General features: G+C 35.7%; 1 protein-coding gene across 2 annotated transcripts in view; it reads right to left on the bottom strand.

The window, feature by feature from the left end:
• Positions 1–2,561: 2,561 nt before the first annotated feature.
• Positions 2,562–20,469, bottom strand: part of ABCD2 (ATP binding cassette subfamily D member 2) — a 75,676-nt gene continuing 57,768 nt past the window's right edge. For both annotated transcript variants that reach the window (XM_003825724.4, XM_034936024.3), the window contains one exon: positions 2,562–10,416. In XM_003825724.4, coding sequence (XP_003825772.1) covers positions 10,197–10,416 — 220 coding nt within the window. In that variant the 3' untranslated portion in view covers positions 2,562–10,196. The remainder of the gene's footprint in view (positions 10,417–20,469) is intronic.

The raw sequence follows: 20,469 nt of genomic DNA, 5'->3' as shown, positions 1-20,469 counted from the left end.
ATTATTGGCATGTGCCTATTTCCTTTTCCCTTTTTTCTGTTAATACTTTATTTATGGATTCATTCAGTCATTCTGTTACTTATTCCACAAACATATATTAAGTAACTACTATGCATCAGACACTGAGCACTAGTTCAGTATCCTCTATCAGCTCACACTTGGGGTCTTTTAACTCAAAAGGACTACCTCTCCCACAAAATTATACGTCCTTCTCTAATGATATAACCACCCAAGGAGCTCACCTTGCCCACTGCCTAGACAGAGCCAATTCATCAAGACAGGGAAATTGCAATAGAGAAAGAGTAATTCATGCAGAGCCAGCTGTGTGGGAGACTGGAGTTTTATTATTACTCACATCAGTCTCCCAGAGCATTCAGGGAGCAGAGTTTTTAAGGATAACTTGGTGGGTGGGGGGAAGCCAGTGAGCCAGAAGTGCTGATTGGTCAGGGATAAAATCATAGAGTCGAAGCTATCTTCTTGTGCTGAGTCAGTTCCTGGGTGGGGGCCACGAGATCAGATGAGCTAGTTTATTGATCTGGGTGATGCCAGCTGATCCATCAAGTGCAGGGTCTGCAAAATATCTCAAGCACTGATCTCAGGAGCAGTTTAGGGAGGGTAGGAATCTTGTAGCCTCCAGCTGCATGACTCGTAAACCATAATTTCTAATCCTGTGGCTAATGTTCATCCTACAAAGACAATCTAGTCCCCAGGTAAGAAGGAGGTCTGCTTTGGGAAAGGGCTGTTACTGTCTTTGTGTAAAGTGTAAACTATAAACTAAGTTTATCCCAAAGTTATTTCAGCCTACACCCAGGAATGAACAAGGACAGCTTGGAGGTTAGAAGCAAGATGGAGTCAGCTAAGTTAGATCTCTTTCACTGTCTCTGTCATAATTTTGCAAAGGTGGTTTCAATCCCTCCCTTTAGGTTTTATAACACCTTAATCTTAAGGTGTAGATTATGAAGATAGGAAAAGGCTGTGGATCGCTCTGGCTTCTTCCTGCTGACAGGAGACGTAGTGGGAATGGGAGTGAACCCCAAGGTGAGAAGAGTGGAACTGCTTTGCAACCGTCTGAGTGTACTCATGCAGGCCTGGTTGAGCTTCCAAGGCTTGCATGGCAGAAACATTAGTACTCTTATCTACAGTTTTACTACAGTGTTTAAGTGAACAGCCTACTGTAAGGTAAATAACGAGTCCTAGGATGAGTAGTACAATTTCCAATTTTAAAAGCAAAATTTGAAAGCATTAGTTTGGGGACTTCTAATCCACAAAGAATTTAGAATCTAGCTTAAACTGCAGAAAAACACCTCAAAAACAGCTAACAACAGTGTACTATAGTTTTTCTTTTGAAGCATAATTTTTGTCTCTCTAGTCTCCATTTTTATTAAAAACAAATCATGGTAGAACTAATTTGTTTACAAAATAAACTTTAGTCTTCCTGTACTTGGCCTGATTATTTGCATGAAGTGCAGCAAGAGTAATTATTTTTCACTTAGACTAACAAAGCCTAAAAATAAAGCCTTCAAAAATTTGGCTTAGATAGGACTCTGTTCCATGAGGAATCTCAGGTAAGATTTTTTTTTTGAGATGAAGTCTCGTTCTTGTCACCCAGGCTGGAGTGCAATGGCATAATCTTGGCTCACTGTAAATTCCGCCTCCCGGGTTCAAGCGATTCTCCCGCCTCACAACATGCAATGAAGTAAGTGCCATTATTATCTCCATTTTAAAAATGAGAAACCTGAGGCATGAAGAGGTTATATAACATTCTCAGCAGGGAGATAACAGAGGCAGGACCCCACCAAGCAGTCTTTCTCCAAAGCTAGTGTACCTAATCATCACTCAAGCCGATACCTAAGGCTGGTGGTGAGAAGAGGTGCTGTATTTCTAACAGGCTCTATTATTGGTGAAAATTTGCTTTCTGCTGTGAATTGACCTTTTCATTGTTGTGATCAGGTCTTGTGGCCATTAGGGTAAGGTTGCTCTGTTGGCATTGAGTTTTTTTTATACAAACACAAAAAGAAAGTAAAAAGACTCTAATTTGAGGAAAGACCTCTTTATGGTCATTGGCTTGATAATAGTAAGAGTATAGGATCTATGAATTCCTGGACCTGTCCACCTGACTTGAGGGATGTTGAGAGCTACCCAAAGAAGCAGAAAGAGGAAGCATATACAGTTTGGGGACTCAAAGAGAGAGGAAAACATGGAGCTAGATAGTCCACTTATACAGTTATTGTAATATCTAATTTCTCTTGAATCAAGGAATTAGAAGAAATGTTTGTAAAACTTTTATTATCACCATCCTGTTGGGAAGATTTAAACCAGTGAGTTAATTCTTAATTTATTCTGGAGAGGAGGAAAGAAAGTAGATGAAATAAATATTATGAAATTCCCAAGATGCCTAATTTTTCTGTTCAGCAGAAAAGAAAAAACTGCACATTATAATTTTACCTAATAATGTGGGTTTAATACACAAGAATATGAAGGAGTGAGTGCACTTTTTAATATTCTTCTCCTACAGTAATTTTATTCATTCTCAGAAATTAACCTTTATTTTTTCATTCACATTTTTATTTTTTGCTCCATTTGTATTCATTTGTTCACTCATGCATTTAGGCACCTATTGAATAAATACTTTTCAAGTGTTCCCTATCTGCCATGTATTGTTCTAGGTGCCATGAATACTAACTAAATAAGACAAGCAAGATTCCTACCCCACAGAGCTTATAGTCTAAGAAGGGTGGAGGTTATATGAAGTTAGATTCAATTGTCATATAAATAAATAAGATAAATGGAGATAATAATAAGTTACATGAACAATAAAACTGGGTAATGTGTTGAAGAAGGACTGGTTGGGGGAGTATTTTAGATTGAATAGTCTGAGATTATGTGACAAATAAATAGTGATTGGTTGAATGAATGAATGAGTGGTTAGGGAAGATACATGATAAAAGGTAGCATATGATAAATGTAATGGTAAGATTTGAAATAAAGTCCTCTATAGTCATAATAAAGGAAAATATACAACTGAAAAAAAATTTTAAATGTCCTTGAAGCTAGATAGGGTTTTGATAGATGAAGATGGTAGGGTAAGGGCATTGTTGGCTGAGAAAATAAAATGAGTAAGAGGAAAAGCAAAAGGGAACACCCACTGTGTCCAGTCAAGGGAATGAAGAACAGAGGAATGGAGGAAGGATAAGGGGAAACAGCTATTTGGAAGCAGAGAAAACAAATTGAGGCCAGATCATGGTGGGCCTTAAATACCATGAAACAAGTTTTAATTAAAAAAATTTTTTTTCAGGCTAAGGCTTGAAAAGACATTTGTCTAAAGATGATATACAAATGACCAACAACATATGAAAGGATGCTCAATATCACTAATCATGAGAGAAATGCAAATCAAAACTACAGTGAGATATCACATCATACTCATTAGATTGACTCCTATACAGAAAGTAGAAAATAACAAGTGCTGGTAAGGATGTGGAGAAATTGGAGCCCTTGTGCACTGTTAGTAGGACTGTAAAATAGTGCAGCAGCTAGGAAAAACAGGATGGAGATTCCACACACACACAAATAAAAACTCAGCAATTCACTTCTAGGTATACATCCAAAAGAACTGAAAACATGGTCTCAAAGAGATAATTGTACAACCATATTCACACAGCACTATTCACAATAGCTAAGAGGCTGAAGCAACCCAAGTAAATGATTAGGCAAAATATGGTATATACATGTACAGGACTGTTATTCAGCTTTAAAAAGGAAGGAAGTTCTATCACATGCTACAACATGGGGGAATCTTGTGGACATTATGCTAAATGAAATAAGCCAGTCACAAAAAAGCAAATACTGTATAATTCCACTTATATAAAGTATCCAAAGTTGTCAAATTCATAGAAACAAAGTAGACTGGTGGTTAGTTGGAACTAGGGGTTGGAGAAAAAGGAGAGTTTAATGGACATAGAGTTTCAGATCTGCCAGATAAAGTTCTGAACATCTGCTTCATAACAATATGAATATAGTTAACATTACTGAACTGTACACATAAAAATGTTAAAGATGGTAAATTTTATGTTATGTGTTTTTTACCAAAATAAAAAAGAATTCAGTAACTTAAGTCCTCAAAATATTTATGCTGCTTTGTAATAAACTTCTAAGGGGTTGTGTGTGTGTATGTGTATGTGCATGTGCATGTGTGTATGTGTGTTAGGTTGTAGTAAAATATATGTATAGAAGGTCCCTGCCTTATGAGAGTTTGACCTACGATTTTTCAACTTTGCCATTGTGTGGAAGTGATATGCGTCCAGTAGAAACTGTACTTCCAGTTTCCAATTTTGAACTTTGATCTTTTCCTGGGCTAGAGATATGCAGTATGATACTCTCTTGCACTGCTAGGCAGCATCAGTGAGCCTCAGTTCCCAGTCAGCCACTGATCAGAAGGGTAAACAACTAATACTCTACAGTGCACTATGATGCTAGATGATTTTGCCCACCTGTAGGCTAATGTAATGCAACCGAGCACATTTAAGGTAGGCAAGACTAAACTATGATGTTTGTCATGTTAGGTATATTAAATGTACTTTTGATTCATGATATTTTCAATTTACTATGTGTTTATCAAAATGTAACCCCCTCTTAAGTCAAGGAGCATCTGTAGCTGCTTGGATCTACATTAACCTCATTTATCTATACCCTACCTATGTGAGTCTTGGAAACTTGTCTCATATAAACAATGAGCTAGCCTAAAAAAGGGGACTTTGACAATTGCTTCATCGGTCTTTGTCACTCTGGAAATATCAGCATCTGCATGTTGAAAAAGGTCTCATTATATTAGCTTTCCATAAGCTGTCACCTGATTATAAGACCTCTTTTGCACCTTCCCAGGTGAGTCATCAGAAAATTCTTTAGTTGTATACATTTGTAGGTCCAATGCATTTTAATTAAATTTAATATATTTAATATATACAAATTAAATATACTTCATATATAAGGTTACCCCTTATTTATATGGATTAAACTGACTAAAATTAAATGATATAGCCAAGTTAATATTATTTCATGTTTATCAGTATTTCATTGCTTCATTGCTACATAATCTGTTTTTAGGTATAATATTAAATCACATAAAAACTCATAAGTCAATACTTAATCTTTTTGTTTCTATATTGGGTCACAAGTACTGAGACAAATTATGTAACTTTAAATATTATTAACTTTGGAATTCTTGTTTATTACACAACTATAATTGTTTATTTTTCTCTTGCTTTTTAGAACTTTCCTGCTATGTTTATCTGCGTTTTGTGGTAACATACGAGACTTACCTTTGAATGTATAAAACTGGCTCGTTTTACATGATCTGAACTTGAGAAGCAGTTTCTTAGGTTTCAAGACAACATGCTAAATACATAGGACCATCTACTGGCAGAGGATGATATAGTCCTATGGACTGGTTTTATTGGAACTTGTAATAGCCCAAGTTAAAGATCATGAAGATTGTGAAGCCCAAAAGTGTATTATTGAGGGAATCCTGCTGACAGAATATGCTTATCACTTAAATTGCAACAGAGTGGTCTTAGATAGAAAATACAAGAGCTGAGAAGATACTACAAAACAAGTAAGTCATTTATATGGAGTCACAACATCTAACTGGCATACATTTGTTTAACATTGATATAGTAAAATATTTCATGAGGGCTCTGACAAGGACTGTCTTGTTAATCTCTGAATCCCTAGCATAGCAACTGGTACATGGAAGTGTCAACAAGTATTTACTGAATCAGTGAATGAATAATGACAACCAGGGCCTCAAAACTTTTGAAAATTTGCCTTATATTCTCCCTCTCCCATAGGACCACACCCATAATTTAAAATAAAAAAAAATACAAATATAAAGTGTAACATAAGTTCCCTTTTTAGATGAAAAGTGCATCTATCTGTTTGGTTAACCAGAAACCTTGAGTCAGTAAAAATTATACTTAATATTTACGTTAAAAATAGTAATAATGAAAAATGACCTAAACTAATTAAAAGAAGGTTATGTGGACTTGCATAGGCTTTATAATCAAATATTGCTCATGTCAAATTTCAGCTCTATAGTTTGGGTATTGTATGAGGTTGGATTAATTACTTAACCTTTCTCTCCTCATTTTCCTCTTTTATTAAATTAGCATTTTGTCTATACCCTACAAAGATTTGGTGAAGTCCGTAAATGCAATGATTTGTGCCTACTTGGTAAATACTAATAATAAATACAGCTGTTGACTTTTTGTCTGACTGAGGGCATTCATTTTCCTAATTCTCAGTGGTCACAAGCATCTTCAGACAGGGACCAAATTTTATTTAGTAATAGAACTTAGCACAGTGCCTGGCATAGGTAGATACTTATTAAATGTGTTGTATTAATAAAGAAAATTAATATTTAAATAACTATTTGGTGACTATTGTCTATAGTTCCACACACGGTTATATACAATACAATGTCTAAGTAAGGCGTATATAGACATATATCCAACATGGCCATTTGCAGTATAGAAACAGGGTATTTTGTAAAAATGGAATAATTTGTAATTCCTTTGATTAATCTAGTCTTTTTCTTAATGGTTAAGGAATTCATAAGGAATGATGAGTTCAAGTAAATACACATCAGATGGAAATTATATTATAATGTACTCACACACAGCCACAATCTCATTTAGCTACATAATGATTTTTACCTTTAAGGACATTTTCTCATTCATTTTCATTAATACAATTCTGGCTTATAAATAGACCATTGGTTTTGAAAATTTCACAATATGAAATGTAAACCAGCCCTGAACTTGGTAGTCAGGAAAAGCATCAACAATGAAGAAGAAATTGGTTTTTAAAAAAATATTTTATACATCCACCCGAAGGCGCTCATGTGGCAAACATTAGAAGTACAACCCCAAAACATATTCAACATATCTAAATGTATATAATCAGAACTGTACATAGCCTAGGCTATGTGAAAGTACTTTTCACTTCTAAATGAGGACAATTTTGCCCATAAAGTAATTATATCAAAGTCATCTTTTTAAATCAATGATTTAATAACCTTTACCATCATTTTATGCATATATTAGAAGTGTGTAACATTCTCTGGACTTGGGTTTCAATGTGTAACAGATTTTCCTAGACTTATTGAATCAAAAAGCTATTCCAAACATATTAGAATAGGATGAATCTATTGCCAAATATGAAACTATACTTGGAACCAATGTTTCAAATAAAAACTAGGATATTCATTTATGCCTTTACTGACAGACCAAAACTTGAGACAAAAACCAAATTTCTATCAAGAGAAAACCATTCCCACTGTAAACAAATGTAAATTTGAGTTGAGTTTTAAGGTATATCATTCTTCTTGAGATTATTTCAGAGGGATTATTACACATTATCCTGCTTACAAGAACACAAACTGTTTTAGACTCATGCTTGGCATAACATTACATGCTGTAGAAATATAATGCAACGTTTTCATAGAATCCAACTTATTTTTCAAGTTTAAGAGTTAACCTAAAGAATGCACATTTTAAACTCAAGCTCCATAAACTTATAGCTTTTTGTTTGACCAAAAATATGTCAAACGTTTGGGCAAATAGATATAACATGGTAAAAGTAGTTTGAAACTTGAAATATTCTTTCTTTTTTCCTTTCCTCATCTATCCCTTGCTGTATTCAAAAATGGCTAGTTTCTCAGTCTTTTTCATGTTTTCCGTAAAATATAAGAGTAGTAAAATATGGTATACCCATTGGACCATTTGGAAACAATTGAATGGTACATAAATACAAGTTCAAATCAGAGATGTTTTCCCTTCCAAGTTAAGGATATTGATCCTGAAAAATAAATTCAGAAAACAAATAGGCACAAAAAGCTCATGGAAAACATGTGCATATTAGAACTTTAACATTTAAATTACAGTGTACATAGTTTTTAATACAGAATTTTAGGCATCTTTGAATCCTGTGCATCATAAATAATGAGTCTTTTTTGCTTTAGCTCATGGGTAAAATATATTAAATACTGACTAATTACAAATCTAATATTTGTTTTGGCATTCTTTTCAATGTTTCAAAACAAAATTATCAGGTTGTTTAAAAATTATGTTTTACTTTTATATTATGAAAATTAAGGCATGAAAATTATACACATCTTTCACATGAGGATTTTTAATTTTCTTCTTGTACCTTTAAAAGTTAACTTAAAACACTTGCCTCAGACTTTTGCCCTTGTAGCAGTATAAACTGGATAATCACTTATGTAGAAAAGATTAATGAATAATTTTTAGCAAGTTTAAGTTTTGGTTCCACGCTTCTTAAAAAAAAAATCTTTAATTCCTGCCTCACTTTTCTAACAGGAAATATTAGTAACTGATGAATAAGTAGGTGATAATACTAACGAAAACCTTGGACAAATGTACTGATTATAATTTTATATTGCATTCCTTCATGTAAGTTGGTTACATTTATTGAAAATTAAAAATACACTAGCTATCATGGCAGAATTGAAAATGTAGAAATGTTATGATGTTCTATAACGATCATTATGAATGACTTCCAGGTACTCTATCACCTGAAAAGTCTAAGAATCACAGACTTAACATCTATTATGGCTGTGTCTCAACAGGCAAATAAAATCCTAGGCCACTAACTACTGATCATTCCAATATTCTCCTGGTATATCAATGTGGTATCATAGGCAGCAAGAGATAAAGTTTCAGTCTTGGCTTTCCAGCTCCAGTGCACACAAATAGAATAAAATCTATTTCATATGACTAGTCCATATAGATTATTTCTCATTATGTTCAATAAATATTAAATTTACCAAAACCATAATTATTTGCCCTTCTCATTGCTAATGCCTTAGAGGTACATTAATATTGAGTAAGACTGCATAGTTGCTGAATGATTTACTAACTTTCTCATTTCATTTTAAACCGCAGAACAATGATCTTTGCACATTGTACTTAATTTTCATTTCTTGTAAACAATAACCAAATAACAATAAGACTAACATTATGAAATTTATTTTATTTTCTACACTTCGTCTAACTTTTATTGCTATTATAGCCCAGTTTGATTTAAAGGATAATAACAAAACAGCACTAAACCAGAGAGTCAGGAGAACTTCATTTGATTTCTCGATCTTTCCTTAAGTAAAGTGCATGATTAGGGCAAGTCTGAGTGTCAATTTTCTCAAAAGCAAAGTAGGAAAAATAGTATTTGTTTCAAAACATTGTCATCAACATTAAGGTGAAATGATGTAAATGGGGATTGTAAATTATAAAGTACTATTCCAATGTATGTTATTACTATGATTCTCAGAATCCTTAAGTTCTTTTATACCACTGCAGTTCTTAAAATGTAGACTCATCCTTGGGCAAAAAAACAAGCTGTGTATTTCTGAACAGAAGTTGCAATAGGTAATTCTGCTAAGGAAATTATCAGGTTGAGACATTGTTTGGATACTCCTTTTCTGTATTGGCAATTCTCTTTTTAAAATGAAAGGATTTATTAAAAATATTTAAGATTTGTACTAAAATTAATTTGTTATATGCCCTCATTAAGATGCTTAAAGTCCAAAATTTAAAAATATGGCATTTTATACATTTTAGCCGTGCTTTTTTCTTTCAACAAATGCCATTAAAACAATTTTTATATTGAAATTATTTATAAAACTGTCAGCTATTTTGTACAGGTTTAGTTGGCCACTAGCAATAATCAATTTGAATTCTAGCTATTAAACCTAATATCAACCATAAATGGACTAAATGTCACTCAAAGTTTGAATTTTATGCACTTGGTATCAACCCAAATGCTGCTCAGTTTAACTTGTTTCATTTCCAGAATATCGCCCATGTTTGTTAAGAACTTCAGACACACCACATATACATAGTAAATCTGGTATTTATCATGAATTCACCTAGAAAATCCTGTTTTACAAGTGCATTAGGCCTTCACTAGGAATTAGTATAAGTCATAATGACTGACCTTACATAATGCATTTGTTTGTTTTCTTCTGAAAAGTCAGATCATATACTTCCTTAATGCTAAAATCTTATAAAACATGTCTTGCTGCCTTTTTTTCTCTGTGCTTAGCTTAACATACTTCATGCAGTATAACAGAATGTCTTTGAGCCTTTATCTAATAATTAACTTTTAAAATATGTCAAAACAAATTAAGATGTCTCATCTTCATTTTTAATTGTTTTCAGCACTGAGTCTTCTCCCAAAATTTTACATAGTTCATTGAGTCTCTGCTGCATTTTGGGAATTCCAGCTAGCTGAGATTCTAGCTTTTGTTTTTCTTCACTCAATGTCAAACGGATAGCAGTATCCAATTGTTCAAAGCGCCAACCTCCTTCACCATCAAACTGTAATAAATGTGTGTGGTATTTCCTGCATAATTAAAATGAAATAATATTATTAGCCATAATGTTGAAAAATCATTTTAGTTGTAGGTTTATCATTCAAATTGATACCCAAAGGCAAATTTTAAGTAGGTGCTATTTTACATTTGAGTTTTAAGGACATATCAAAAAGTTAAATACTGTGATTTTTTTAAAACCCAAAAGTCATTAATCTGATCTTTAGGAAAATATTATTATTTTTTTCATATTCTGGATGTATATTAACTGTAAAGGAAGACATGCTGTTGCATGTATTTAATTTCTTCATAACTCAATTTGGCTCCTGAATAAATAGTAAGGCATTCTTAGGATGGGAGTAAGGAAAGGAAGCTGAAGAAAGAAAATCAACATTAAAAGGTCATAGAAAAACTAAGGAAAATAAAGGAAATACAATAGCAATTCATTAATACACCATCCTTTGGGAATGAGTTCTTCTACATAAGTAAAATTTTCTCAATAATAAATATAGTTTAAAAACATTTTAAAAAACAACTCTTTGATAGAAGAAATGTTTTAAAGATACTTCCACATTTTTATATGATTTAATCTCTTTCTTATGGCTCAGTTTCATAATTAGGAACTTCACAGAGGTACAGAGATTATTTTACTGATGAGATAGGAGATGATCCACCTTGTCCTAAAGGAGGCTGAGGTCACCATTCTGTCGGCTTTGTGGGGGATATTTGGTGAAAGAAAAGTTGGCAGAGCTGGTCCTGCATTTCTGAACCACCTGCATTTTTTCACTGCTGAACTGGCCTATATTCTTATGTGTCCTCAATTTTTCTGCCTTCCCCTATAGTTTTTCTCACTTCTTGCTTCCTTTTAAGATCTAGTCTGTCATTGTTAACTATAATCGGTGGGCTTTTTTCAAGCAGTTTCCTCCTGCTTTTTAAAAAATTGAGAGATAATTCACATACCATAAGTTCATCCTTTAAAGCGTAAAATTCGATGATTCTTAGCATACTCACAAGCTCATGCAACCATCACCAGTAATTTCAGAACATTCTCTTCAACCCCAAAAGAAACCCATTACCCATCAGCAGTCTTTCTCCATTTCCCTTTCCACCCAGCCCCTGACAACCACTAATCTCCCCTCTCTCTATAGATTTCTCTATTATAGACATTTCATATACATGGAATTATAGAATATGTGGCCTTTTGTGACTGACTTCTTTTACTTATACAAATGATTTCAATGCACAGAGGGTGGAGGAAGATGGTGGAATAGGACTCTACAGTGATCATCCGCTTGCAGGAAAACATCAAAATTACCTACACACAAAAATACCTCTACAGAAGCTAAGGAAACCAGGCAAGAGTTCACGGTATCTGGTTACAGAATATTAATAAGAAAATAGTCATTGGAGTGGGTAGGAAGTGCAGTTTTACATTCTCCAAGTCACCCATGTCCCAACCACAAAGTGCACAGCTCAGAGAGAAATACCATCTACTTGGGGAAAAGAGAGGGATGTAAGCATAAGAGTTTGCATTGGAACACACTACCAGGCCTGCCACAGTAAAACCCAGCACTAGACAGACTCCTACAGACCCTCACTTCTGCTGGTACCTGCAGACTGAGCCTCTGAACCTGCCTCAGTGCCAGACAGAAACCTGTTGTCCCTGCCAGACAAATTCAATTTCTGGTCTGCATCACCACGAACCAACAAACTATAGAAGCCATGGGCTCCAAATAGCCCACAGTGGCAGGCAGGACTCAGTGGCTGGGGGCTCAGATTTCAGCTCAGCACTGTGCCAGCCTTGGTGGTCAAGGGATTCCACCCTGACACTGCACCATCCACCATTGTCCTGGGCTTAGAGTGCTCTTGGTGTTGCAATAGCTGCAGCAATCACTATCTTAGAAACCACAACAGGTGACCTGCCTAGAATTTCTGGATAGGCTTACTGTCAAAGAACTTTTCTCAGACAAAGCTAGACTATGCAAACTGGAATAAATTTCTAGGTCTTTAATGTGTAGACATCAATTCATGACCACAAGGATCAAGAACAATCAGGGAAATGGGACTCACCAAATGGACAGAATAAAGTGCCAGTGACTGACTCTAAAAAGATGGAGATGTTTGACCTGCCTGACAAAAAAATTAAAATAGTTGTTTTTAAAGTAAGCTTAATGAATAATATGGTTTTTCTGCATCCCCACCCAAAATCTCATTTTGAATTGTAATCCCCATAAGCCCCATGTGTCAAGGAAGAGACAAGGTGTAGGCAGTTGGATCATGGGGGTGGTTTTCCCCATGCTGTTCTCATAATAATGAGTGAGTTTTCATGAGATCTGGTGGTTTTATAAGTGTTTGGTAGTTCCTCCTGTGTTCGTTCTCTTTCCTGCTGCCTTGTGAAGAAGGTGCCTTTCTTCCCGTTTGCCTTCCACCATGATTGTAAGTTTCCTGAGGCCTCCCCAGCCATGCTGAACTGTGAGTCAATTAAACCCTTTTTCCTTTATAAATTACCCGGTCTAGGGCGGTTCTTTATAGTGATATGAAAACAGACTAATACAGTAAATTGGTACTGGTAGATGGGGTGCTGCTATAAAGATACCCAGGCCTAGCATGGTGGCTCACGCCTGTAATCCCAGCACTTTGGGAGTCTGAGGCAGGTGGATCATGGGGTCAGGAGTTCAAGACCAGCCTGGCCAAGATGGTGAAACCCCATCTCCACAAAAATACAAAAATTAGCTGGGCGTGATGGCAGGTGCCTGTAATCCCAGCCACTCAGGAGGCTGAGGCAGGGAATTGCTTGAACCCAGGAGGCAGATGTTGCAGTGAGCCAAGATCACACCACTGCCTTCCAACCTGGGTGACAGAGTGAGATTCTGTCTCAAAAAAAAAAAAAAGATTCCCAAAAATGTGGAAGTGACTTTGGAACTGGGTAACAGGCAGAGATTGAAACAATTTTGAGGGCTCAGAAGATGGGAAGATGTGGGAAAGTTTGGAATTTCCTAGGGACTTATTGAATTGCTTTGACCAAAATGCTGATAGTAATATGAGCAGTGAAGGCCAGGCTGAAGTAGTCTCAGATGAAGATGAGAATCTTCTTGGGAACTAGAGCAAAGCTGACTCTTGCTATGTTTTAGCAGAGACTGGTGGCATTTTGCCCCTGCCCTAGAGATCTGTGGAACTTTGAACTTGAGAGAGATGATTTAGGCAGAAGAAATTCTAAGCAGCAAAGCATTTAAGATGTAATCTGGGTGCTCTTAAAAGTGTTCAGTTTTATGCTTCACAAAGAGATGATTTGGAATTGGAACTTATGTTTGAAAGGAAAGCAGAGCATAAAAGTTTAGAAAATTTACAGCCTGGCAATGCAATGGAAAAGAAAAACCCCTTTTCTTGGGAGAAATTCAAGCCAGCTGCAGAAATTTGCATAAGTAATGAGGAACCAAATGTTAATCACCAAGACAATGGGGAAAATGTCTCCAAGACATGTAAGTGGTCTTCATGGCAGCCCTGGAGGCATAGGAGGTAAAAATGGTTTCCTGGGCCAGGTCCAGGAACTTGCTGCTTTGTGCAGTCTCAGGACTTGGTGCCCTATGACCCAGCTGTGGCTAAAATGGGCCAAGGTACAGCTCAGGCCATTCCTTCTGAGGGTACAAGCCCCAATCCTTGGTGGTTGGACCTGTGGTGCACAGAAGTCAAGAAATGAGGTTTGGAAAGCTCTGCCTAGATTTCAGAGGATGTATGGAAACACCTGGATGTCCAGGCAGAAGTTTGCTGCAGGGTCAGAGCCCTTATGGAGAATCATTGCTAGGGTAGTGCAGAAGGAAAATGTGAGGTCAGAGCCCCCACTGGGGCATTGCCTAGTGGAGCTGTGAGAAGAGGGCCACCATCCCCCAGACCACAGAATGGTAGATCCACTAACAGCTTGCACCATGCACCTGGAAAAGCAGCAGACACTCAATGCCAGCCCATGAAAGCAGCCATACCCTGCAAAGCTACAGGGGTGAGCAGCCCAAGGCTATGGGAGCCCAACTCTTGCATCAGCAGCACCTGGATGTGAGATATGGAGTTAAAGATTATTTCAGAGCTTTAAGATTTGACTGATCCACTGGATTTAGGATTTGCACAGGGCCTATAGCCCCTTCTTTTTGGCCAATTTGGAATGGGTGCATTTGCCCATTTCATGTACCCCCGTTATATCTAGGAAGTAACTAACTTTGGACTTGGACTCTTGGGTTAATGCTGGAATGAGTTAAGACATTGAGGGGCTGTCGGAAGGGCATGATTATGTTTTGAAAGTGAGGACATAAGATTTGGGAGGGGCCAGGGCAAAATGATACAGTTTGGCTGTTTCCTTACCCAAAATCTCATCTTGAATTGTATTCCCCAAAATCTCCACGTGTCAAGGGAAAGACCAGGTGGAGGCAATTGGATCATGATGGGGTTTCCCCCATGTTGTTCTCATGATAGTGATTGAATTCTCATGAGATCTGATGGTATTACAAGTGTTTCGTAGTTCCTCCTGAGTTCATTATCCTTCCTGCCACCTTGTGAATAAGGTGCTTTGCTTCCCCCTCACCTTCTGCCACGATCATAAGTTTTCTGAGGCCTCCCCAGCCATCCTGAACTGTGAGTCAATTAAGCCTCTTTTCTTTATAAATTATCCAGTCTCAGGCAGTTCTTTATAGCAGTATGAAAACGAACTAATACAGCACACTTCAATAAAATACAGAGAAACAATTCAGAAATCTATTAGAGAAATGCAACAGATATGAAATAATGGGAAAAAAGCCAGAAATGCTGGAGCTGAAAAATACAATGAAAAAAATTAAAAATGCAATGGAGACATCAATAGCAGAATTTATCAAACAGAAGAAAAAAATATGTGAACTTGAAAACAGGTTACTTGCAAACTTATGTTATGATATGAAGAAAGAATGAAAAGGAATGAAGAAAGCTTATGGGACTTATGGAATAGCATCAAAAGAGGAAATGTCGCCTGGACATGGTGGCTCATGCCTGTAATCCCATCACATCGGGAGGCTGAGGTGGGTGGATAATGTGAGGTCAGGAGTTCAAGACCAGCCTGACCAACCTGGTGAAACCCCGTCTCTACTAAAAATACAAAATTAGCCCAGCGTGGTGGTGTATGCCTGTACTCTCAGCTATTTGGGATGCTGAGGCAGGAGAATTGCTTGAATCCAGGAAGCGGAGGTTGCAGTGAGCTAAGATCACACCATTGCACTCCAGCCTGGGTGACAAGAGTGAGACTCCAGCTCCAAAAAAAAAAAAAAAAAGCAAATATACGAGTTGTTGGTATTCAAGAAGGAGTTAAGAAAGATAAAGATTTATAAAGCTTATTTAAATAAATCATAGCAGAAACATTTCAAAATCTGGAGACAGATATAACTATCTAGGTACAGGAAGGTCAAAAGTCTTCAATCATACTCAATCCAAATAAGACTACCCGATGATGTATTACAATCAAACTGCCAAAAACCAAAGACAAAGAGAGAAACCTGAAAGCAAGAAAAAAAAATAACACATAAGGGAGTTCTAATATGACTGTTACCAGCTTTTTCAGCAGAAACTTCACAGGCCAGGAGAGAATGGAATTACATATTCAATGTGCTGAAGGGAAAAAACCTTTCAGCCAAGAATTCTGTTCTTAGCAAAATTGTCCTTTGGAAATGAAAGAGATAGACTTTCCCACACAAACTAAAGCTGAGGGGCTTTATCACCACCAGATATGTCTTATAAGGAGTACTAAAGGGAGTTCTTCACATTGAAAGAAATGATGCTAATGGGTAATAAGAAAACATTAGAAAGTATAAAACTCACCGGTAAAAGCAAGTAAACAGTCAAATTCAGAATACTCAAATAATATAAAGGGGGTATGTAAATCACTTATTTATTTATTTTTTATTATACTTTAAGTTCTAGGGTACATGTGCACAATGTGCAGGTTTGTTACATACGTATACGTGTGCCATGTTGGTGTGCTGCACCCATTAACTCATCATTTACATTAGGTATATCTCCTAATGCTATCTCTCCCTGCTGCCCCCACCCCACAACAGGCCCCGGTGTGTGATGTTCCCCTTCCTGTGTCCAAGTGTTCTCATTGTTCACTTCCCACCTATGAGTGAGAACATGTGGTGTTTGGTTTTTTGTCCTTGTGATAGTTTGCTGAGAATGATGGCTTCCAGCTTCATCCATGTCCCTACAAAGGACATGAACTCATCCTTTTTTATGGCTGCATAGTATTCCATGGTGTATATGTGCCACATTTTCTTAATCCAGTCTATCATTGATGGACATTTGGGTTGGTTCCAAGTCTTTGCTATTGGTAAATCACTTATTTCTTTAGTATGAAGACAAAAATACAAAACTATTAAAAATTATAACCATTAAAATAATTTGTTAAAGTATATACAATATAAAAAGATGTAAATTGTGACACTAAAAATTCAAAATGGGGAGATGAAGGGTCAAGGTTGTGGTTTTTTGCAATTTGTATATACTTTAACAACTAAAATAATTTGTTAACATATATACAATATAAAAAGATGTAAATTGTGATATTAAAAATTCAAAATGGGGAGATAAAGGGTAAAGATTTTGCCTTTTTTGCAATTAAATTAAAGTTGTTATGAACTTAAAATAACATGTTATAAGATGTTTTTATAAGCCTCATGGTAACCATGAAGCAAAAACATATAATAGTTACAAAAATAACATGTTTAACTATAAGATGTTTTTTGTAAGCCTCATGGTAACCACAGAGCAAAAATCTGTAGTAGATGCACTAAAAATAAAAAGCAAGGAATCAAAGCATATTACTAAAGAAAATAACTTACCCACAAAGAAAGACTGTGAGAGGAAAAAAGGAAGAAAATATCTACAAAACAACTAGAAAGCAATTAACAAAATGACAGGAGTAATTCCTTACCTATTAATAATTACCTTGAATATTAATGGATTAAGTTCTCCAATTAAAACACATAGTTTCTGGGCCAGGTGCAGTGGCTCACGTCTGTAATCTCAGCGCTTTTGGAGGCTGAGGTGGGCAGATCACTTGAGGTCAGGAGTTTGAGACCAGCCTGGCCAACATGGTGAAACCCCATCTCTACTAAAAAAAAAAATAGCTGGGTTTTGTGGTGGACCCCTGTAATCCTAGCTACTAAGGAGGCTGAGGCAGGAGAATCACTTGAACCTGGAAGCAGAGGTTGCAGTGAGCTGAGATCACACCACTGCACTCCAGCCTGGGCTTCAAAGCAAGACTCTGTCTCAAAAAAAAAAAAAAAAAAAAAAAAGACAGTGTCTGGATTAAAAAGCAAGACCCAACTGTGCGCTGCTTACAGGAGACTCACTTCATCTGCAAGGACAATATAGACTAAAAGTGAAGGAATGCAAAAGATATTTTATCCAAATGAAAACTAAAAGGCATCAGGAGTAGCTATACTAATGTCAGGTAAAATAGACTTTAAGTGAAAGCTATAAAAGAGGCCCAGAATGTTATTATATAATAATAAACAGGTCAATTCAGCAAGAAGATATGACAATTCTGAATATATTTGAACCCAACATCAGAGCACATACATATATAAATCAAATACTCCTAGATCTGAAAGAAGTGAACTACAATACGAGTAGGAGACTTCAACACCCTACTTTCAGCAATTAGATCATCCAGACAGAAAATCAAGAAAGAAACACCAGATTTAAGCTATATTCTAAACCAAATGGATCTAACAAATATTTATAGAAAATTTCATCAAAAAGCTTCAGAATATACACTCTTCTCAACTACACATGGAACATTCTCCAGGATAGATCAATGTAATGCCATAAAACAAGTCTTCAAAAATTTAAGAAGATTGAAATTATATCAAGTGTCTTTTCTCTCCTGAATGATATAAACCTAGAAATCAATAAACAGGAAGAACTTTGGAAACTTACAAATACATAGAAATTAAACAACATGATATTGGTTAACCAATGGGTCAATAAAGAAATTAAAAGAAAAATTTTAAAAATTTTCTTCTGAAAACAAAAATGGAAACACAACATACCAAATCTGTAGAATACAGCAAAAGCAATTTAAACAGGAAAATTTATAGCAACAAATACCTGCATCAAAATAGATTAAAAATGTCAAATAAACAACCTAATATTGTAGGTCAAGGAACTGGAAAACAAGAACAAATCCAAACCAAAACTAGTAAAAGAAAGGAAATAATATACATCAGAGTGGAAACAAATAAAATAGAGCCTGGAAAAACAACATAAAATATCAGCAAAAATTAATAATTGATTTTTTCAAAGATAACCAAATTTGACAAATGTTTATCTAGAATAAGAAAAAAGAAAGAAGATTCAAATAAATAAATTCAGAGATTAAAAAAGAGAAATTATAATTAATACTACAGAAATACAAAGAATGATGAGACTGTTGTAAACAATTATAAACCAACAAATTGATTAACCTAGAAGAAATGAATAAATTTTGAACACATACGACCTACAAAGATTGAACTATGAAGAAACAGAAAATGTCAACAGACAAATAACAAATAAGGAAATGGAATCACATCAAGAAAGTCCCAGAATCTGATGGCTTAACTACCAAATTCTACCAAATATTTAAAGAACTAATATTAGTTCTCAAACTATTCCAAAAATTGAAGAGGAAGGAATATGTCCAAACTTATTCTACAAGGCCAGCATTAGCCTGATACTGAAACCAAACAAAAAGACAACAACAAGAAAAAGAAAACTACAGGCCAATATCCCTGATGAACATAGATGCAAAAATCATCAACAAAATACCAGCAAACTGAATTCAACAGCACTTTAAAAAGGTCATTCACCATGATCACGTGGAATTCATCCTGGAGATGCAAGAAAGGTTGAACATATGCAAAGCAATAAATGTGGTACATAACATTAACAAAATGAAGGACAAAAAATATGATTATCTTAATTGACACAGAACAAGCATTTGATAAAATTGAACATCCTTTTATGCTAAAAACACTCAACAAACTAAGCATAGGAGGAACATAGCTCAACATAATAAAGACCATATGTGACAAGCCCACAGCTAACATCTATACTGAAAAGGGAAAAGTTTAAAACTTTCCCTCTGCAACCAGGCATGGTGGCTCATGCCTGTAAATCTTAGTACTTTGGGAGGCCAAGGTGGGAAGATCACTTGATCCTAGGGGTTTTTTGGTTGCAGTGAGATATGATCACACCTCTGCAGTCCAGCCTGGGTGACAGAGTGAGACCCTGACTCTAAACAAACAAACAAACAAAAATAACATGTTTTCTGTAAGATACGGAACAAGGTAAGAATAAGAACGCTCACTTTTGCCACTTACATTCAGTGTACTACTGAAAGTCCTACCCAGAGCAATTAGGCAAGAAAAAGAAATAAAGGCATCTGAATTTGAAAGGAAAAAGATAAATAAAGGAAAAAGTTAAATAAAGGAAAAAGATAAATTGTTCCTGGCTGCAGATAACATGTTCTTTTTTTTTTTTTAATTGTACTTTAAGTTTTAGGGTACATGTCCACAACATGCAGGTTGGTTACATATGTATACATGTGCCATGTTGGTGTGCTGCAACCATTAACTCATCATTTAACATTAGTTATATCTCCTAATGCTATCCCTCCACCCTCCCCCCACCTCACAACAGGCCCCTGTGTGTGATATTCCCCTTCCTGTGTCTATGTGTTCTCATTGTTCAATTCACACCTATGAGTGAGAACATGTGGTGTTTGGTTTTTTTGTCCTTGTGATAGTTTGCTGAGAATGAGGGTTTCCAGCTTCATCCATATCCTTACAAAGGACATGAACTCATCATTTTTTATGGCTGCATAGTATTCCATGGTGTATATGTGCCACATTTTCTTAATTCAGTCTATCATTGTTGGACATTTGGCTTGATTACAAGTCTTTGCTATTGTGTATAGTGCCACAATAAACATATGTGTGCATGTGTCTTTATAGCAGCATGATTTATAATCCTTTGCGTATATACCCAGTAATGGGATGGCTGGGTCAAATGGTAGTTCTAGTTCTAGA

The sequence above is a fragment of the Pan paniscus genome, chromosome 10 (assembly GCF_029289425.2).
Source record: "Pan paniscus chromosome 10, NHGRI_mPanPan1-v2.0_pri, whole genome shotgun sequence".
NCBI classification, from domain to species: Eukaryota; Metazoa; Chordata; class Mammalia; order Primates; family Hominidae; genus Pan; species Pan paniscus.
The sequence above is the reverse complement of the archived record's forward strand: the minus strand, read 5'-3'. Positions and strand labels throughout refer to the sequence as shown.